Source organism: Diaphorina citri, unplaced genomic scaffold (assembly GCF_000475195.1).
Source record: "Diaphorina citri unplaced genomic scaffold, Diaci psyllid genome assembly version 1.1 scaffold53391, whole genome shotgun sequence".
NCBI lineage: Eukaryota > Metazoa > Arthropoda > Insecta > Hemiptera > Psyllidae > Diaphorina > Diaphorina citri.
In genome coordinates this window covers 1-5,866 of record NW_007430698.1, presented here as the reverse complement: position 1 = coordinate 5,866, position 5,866 = coordinate 1, and the positions used below count along the sequence as shown (strand labels likewise).

At 38.5% G+C, this 5,866-nt stretch overlaps 1 protein-coding gene and 1 long non-coding RNA gene across 2 annotated transcripts; one reads left to right on the top strand and one right to left on the bottom strand.

The window, feature by feature from the left end:
- The first annotated feature begins 3,403 nt into the window (after positions 1-3,403).
- LOC113473643 lies at positions 3,404-4,276 on the top strand. The gene is made up of 2 exons (XR_003395566.1): positions 3,404-3,439; positions 4,134-4,276. It is a non-coding gene; the product is annotated as an uncharacterized LOC113473643 (long non-coding RNA).
- A 315-nt stretch (positions 4,277-4,591) lies between these two features.
- On the bottom strand, positions 4,592-5,861 carry LOC103523896 (dehydrodolichyl diphosphate synthase complex subunit nus1-like; the record flags this gene model as incomplete). Its single annotated transcript, XM_008488903.3, has 1 exon — positions 4,592-5,861. A coding segment is annotated over one exon (450 nt), but the record flags the coding sequence as incomplete, so codon positions are not given.
- Positions 5,862-5,866: the final 5 nt, after the last annotated feature.

The window sequence follows — 5,866 nt, the reverse complement described above, 5'->3', positions numbered from 1 at the left end:
TCAGGCTATGGTAAGATACCTATGTTCTAGGTTGTAACACACCTTAATAGATGGGTTATTTTTTTCTGGCATAGAACTTTCTCCTTACGTAAAGCATAGGGCCTGAGGCCTAGAGGAATAAGAACCAAAGTATACCCTGTTTATACCTGCCTGAAGAAATCCCACTGTCCTGAAACAAGGTCTCGTATATTGATGGGTGAATAAAAACCTAGCAAAAGTGAGAGATACATTTCAGTTACAAAGGATTGAGGAAGCAGGTGAATAAGGTAAGGTTAAAGGACAGAGTAATAGTTAGCTTGGTTGATAGTCGTCCATGCCTGGTAAACGCCTAGTCCGGTTCGTAATCCCCTCGGGGCGAACTCTGTCTAAACTGATAATGTTTGGTTCTCGGAGGCTGCTTTTTCTCTATCCTGTCCTAGCTTATACTCGCTTCCAGGACCGATATGACCTCCGGATTTATGTCCAAAAAAACCCAAAAAAAAAAAAAAAAAATCCTGTCTCTTTCCATTAAAAAAATAATATAATAATAGTAATAAATACATAATAAATAAACAATGATGATAATAATTATTATTATTAAAAATAGGGCTGTACTAACTCGTAGTCTTATCTGTCCCAATTTTCTACAGGGTGTCCCAGTTGACTTGGAGGTGTGTCCACACCACCTGTTCCGCTCTACTAAGAAGGATCTCGAGGTGATAGGCGAAGACAAGGGACAAGTGGTAGACCATTGCTAGTTTAGTGAGGAAGATAGACAGGGCTCTGTGGGATACATGGACGTCGATTGAATTGTTTTGCTACGCGATCTGGTACCGTACATTATCACTCATATTATTTATTCCTTATGACCGTTCTCCAAACATTACATTTAGTCGTATTTCTATTATTGTGACTTTTTAGATTCAACATGGCTGAATCAAAGAGTTTTGCTTTGGAGGTTCCACACTTTGCTGGGCCACATGGCCACTAAAGTATTTCCATAGTTATCTGAAGAGGGCCTCTGATGAAATTTTGCTTTTATTTTATATATGAAAAAAATTTAAAAAAAAACCTAAAATTAAAGAGGTCCTATCTCTATGTTTAAGGGAGATGTTTTTATATGCTATATGGGGTTTTGTGTGGTAAATCACCTTAATATGCTTTGGCAGTTGCAGCAGGGTGTTTTAGTTGACAGAATAATATTACCTTGGAAAAAAAACACCATACCTACTACATATTTTTACCTAATATTTTTGTGTCCAAAACCTTTACCCGTTAACCATCCTCCACTGGTTGTGATTTCAGCCACCCCATACCCTGGTGAGAAGACCAGCGCTCAATCCTCCGCCCAAGGTATACCACGGGCCTGGAAACTGTATCTGCCCTCTGCTAACAGCTGTCTAGTGAGGGTGTCTCTATGAATGTAAGTTGGTCTTGATTTTATATTTTTTTATTTTTATTTTTTTTTTTTTTTTTTTTTTAGTGTTTCACCGCCCGTTGAAATAATGGCTACATTGACTCGTGTGTTCTGTGTCCGTAGCATATTTGACCTATCCAAAGTATGTCATCAAATCATGGGCGATAAAACTCATAAAACGACACCAATAACTTTTTTATTTACATAGGTGCTGGGGTCAACACGGAACTTTAGTTTTCGGCGCACAGTTCATCTACATTTAGCAGAGAGGTTCTTTTAATATTGATCAAAAAGTAACCTCAGGCCGAAGCTGAGAAAATGTATGGTTCAGCCATTATTTAGGACGTTAACTTTTGAAAAAGCTCGGAAATTTATCGAAAATATTCAGTTTTCTCCAAAGTTAAAGTCAGGTAAAAATGTTCCAGTTTCCAAGGTAATATATAGCTCACATTATCCGTGATATTAAATGATGTCCTAGTGCATTATTTTCCAGGACCTAGTTCAAGTTCCATTCGAAACCGAGGCTATATTCAACCTGCCCGAGCAATTACAACACTACATCGAGGTAGACTAGAGAAGACTGGGAATACCGGGCGCTCCACAAAATTCTCAAAGCGCAATGGACCCCGTTGCCGGCGGTAAGGTGGGTTGGCGGCCGTACATCCGAGAGTGGTGCTGCTGGGGCCAGTAGCGTATAGTTGACGGGGACAGGTGAGTTATTCCCCGCGAGGTTTTTAAACCCTTCAACCTGGTGTAAAGTACTGTAGGTAGTAGAGGGAATCACGCCTTGATATTCCTGTGAATAAAATACCTAACTCGTAAATTAAGGTTAAGTCGTTCTCCAATTCGCCCCGCGAAACTTTATTTGTTTGAAACTGAGTACTCTAGCGCTTAGAAGAGCAGACTCTATACCTTCCAAGCTAAGACTTGATGATATTTTTAAAGCGCATTCTTTCATGACCTAGGTCGATAGATTTAATCCTGCCAGGCGGATTTTATCCGTAAGGGTGTAAATCGTTTTCGGACGGCTGGCTTTTTCCTATTCTGTCTTGCTACGCTCATTTCGAATTTCGGACGATAAGAACTTAGCAGTTACATTCCCTTGCCCAAACCTCTTTAAAAATTTCTCCTCTATTCTACTCTATTTTTGCGCAGGTATTTGCTCCCCTGGTACGGAAATTGGACGTACGGGGAATGGAAAAGCTCCCGTATTCAAGACCTCCTCTTCGTTGAGCATCGCACAAGATCTCCCCGGCCTCCTTTACTCTCGGGACTACTTACACCGCTCTCTCCAACCGAAGCAGCATGCTCCCGAAAGATATTTGTGAGGTGAGTACACTATGTTTACATATTTATGTATTTGAAAGGAGAGCTAGTTATCTGGTGTTAGCGCTGTCTGCTTGTTAGCGCCATGGCAGACGGGTTCGCTTAAGGCAGTTACTTACATTACCGTCTATGATCCTTCAAAAAATAAATATAATAAAGGAGTCCGGGTATTATTTTTAGTGCTCCATAAATCATTAAAAAAATAAAAAAATAATAATAATAATAATAATAAATAAATAAAATAACAAGGATCGGTGGAGTAGGTAGTGGTTAAGAGTCTTTAAACCACTACTCCACAGAGTTAGGAAAGAAATGGGGACCACGTCCCTATACTTCCCATCACTTGAATAAGTAGTGAGAGGAAAAAGTGTGTTCATCCACGTTTTTATTTTGTAGAATGAACAAACTGCTACATTATGGCATAATAGGTCTATGTCGTAGCATGTCCATCGCGCCCACTAAAGGTCAATCTCCCTTCTTCTCCACAGAGCTGGCAGACGGTCACCCCTCCACACCCACCTCCGCGGCTCCCATCCAAACTAACATGGATTGAGCTGTACATCCCCTACTCAACATCACACCCTGGGCTACTCGCAATGGCATCAACGCATTAGACATATTCTGGAGGTGCCATGTTCAACAGAGATGGCAGATAGGGGAGCTGTTCAATGTGGCCCGCGCTTTGAAGCGGTTCAAACATAAGGGCATATCTTGGAGGTGAGGAAACAGGAATATAAAATTGAACTGGAACTTTAGAGGAGAATGAAATTGAAAATTGTACCCAAATATTAAATTGATCAAAGAATTAATGCAGTGCAGTGACAATAGTTCTAACTAAAAGAGCGGCACATAGGGATCAGAAGAGACTCCTTAACATCAATAATAATAAGTCGTATCTGGAGGTGGGAACAGAATGGATTGCTTGTGATGGAGTAAAATGCGGACACAATTATTGCCCAATTTTACTATTATTACCGGACTTTCAATTAGGTTAATTTGCTTTCCTTTTACCGAGTCTTTTTGCTTGGAAGGTAGCCATGTCTGCTTTATAAGCGCTACCTCGTGGAGTCGCCCGGGGCTAAATTTTTAATGAACAAACAACGGTTCGTTCTCAGAACGGCTGGGCTTTCTCCTATCCTGTTGCAGTTCTTTTTCAATTTCGGACGATAGACCTCTGTTGTTAAGCGCTACCTCGTGAGTCCGCCCGGGGCTAAATTTTTAATGAACAAACAACGTTCGTTCTCAGAACGGCTGGCTTTCTCCTATCCTGTGCAGCTTCTTTCTTCAATTTCGGGACGATAAGACCTCTATTGTTAAAGTTCCCTCTATCAAAACTCATAAAAAAAAAAAATAAAAAAAAAATCCCGTGAGATCAGCCAATATTAACAGATAAATTTGATTTTATTCCCAGGACAAGGTAATGGCTTCTGTATTCTACGAGGTGAGCACACGGACTAGCTGTAGTTTCAACGTGGCCATGCAGAGACTAGGAGGAAGAGTTGTGCACATAGACGAGTCCAGTTCTTCCGTAAAGAAAGGGGAAACACTACAAGGTAAGCACTGCGAATTTTATCCTCTATTTTTAAATTTAATGGGTTCCCCTTACATACTTGACCGTCTACAGACGGTCTTTAACCGTCTACAGACGAGGCCGGATTTTTTCGTCAGCCTCTCAATCAGCCCTAACTAGAGTGATTGCTTTGGGCTGACATTTGGTTTTGGCTACAAGAGTATACACCCTTCGGTTGCACTCAACCTTTGCTATTTCTTTAGCAAGGGAAATTCAGGCTGGTATACTCCCTGTTTAAAGTCCCCCAGCCAGATTAGTCCCCCAGGTACCTTGAAAATGAAGAAAATAGGTCTCAGACGTCTATTATTTAAAAATCACTCATTCAAGTTTATATTTTTCAAAATACATAGAACATCTAATATAATTATATAAATAAAGACAAGTTAGGTAAATCTAAATAGACAGTAGGGTACTACAGAACAGTACATACAAATGAATTGACAACATACAATTATTAAACTATAAAACAATGCCAGAAAGATAAGAAAGGTTTTTTAAAAAGAAAGGTCCAGGTATGAGAACCTCAGATTAACATTAGCTGGCAAGCAACAACATGAACATTTATGTAAGTGGACATAGACTCAAAACTTAAAACAATTATAAAGGGGCTTTAGAGTACCATCTAGTGTAGGCAGTATAAACAAATATTTTATGAATCTATTCTAACCAGAGCTTTCTAATTTTGAATTCTAACATACCACATTTTATTATGTACATATAGGTAATAATAGTCAAGGGTTATAGTGGACACAACTTACATAACTACTGATAACCAACTTTTTTGATAAGCTACAGGTCATTACTATAGGAATGAATATTTTAATGAAAAAGAACTTCTAAAAGTAATGATATTCATGCAGCCTATCATTAGTCTTTTTATGGAAGAAGAAATTAATATTATTTTATTATATTAGTATCAGAATGTGAGATCTTCTTACAAATAATCTTAGGGATCCATATTTTTTATTTTTGATTTGACATTCTAAATTAAAATGGACCTACCTACACTTTTACTGGAATTTATTTAAAGTACCTACTTTTTCCATGATCTTAGTCTTTCTCTTCTTGATATTATATTCCAAACTGAATACAATACCTATTTCCACAAAGTTTTATTGCTTACTTCCCATACCTTTGCTCACACTTGCTATATTTCCTCAGAATATTCTTAAATTTACTTGCACTAATATCATAATAGTTATCAAACTGGAAAAATTCTGTAAGCCTTATATTCCATGGCAGCAGACCATATGAGGATAGTTTACGCCCTATCACAATAGCTACCTCTGGGTCAGGTAGAGGACATTTCTCTTGAAGCCTTTCTTTCATGATTGTGTCACTAACACTCAAGTTTGTCTCACCAAGTTCAACAATGCTATTCAATAAATCACTTTCACATTGTTTACGTGAGAGAATATTTAGTTCTGTTTTATAGTTGCTCCATTTCAAGTCTGCAGTAAGTGGATGATCAAACTTTTCATGTATTTTGTTGTTTGATCCATCTGTTATCCCATTTCCAATACAACATGGGGGACCATTACTGTACTCTTTCCTGAAATTACTGTCACCATTCA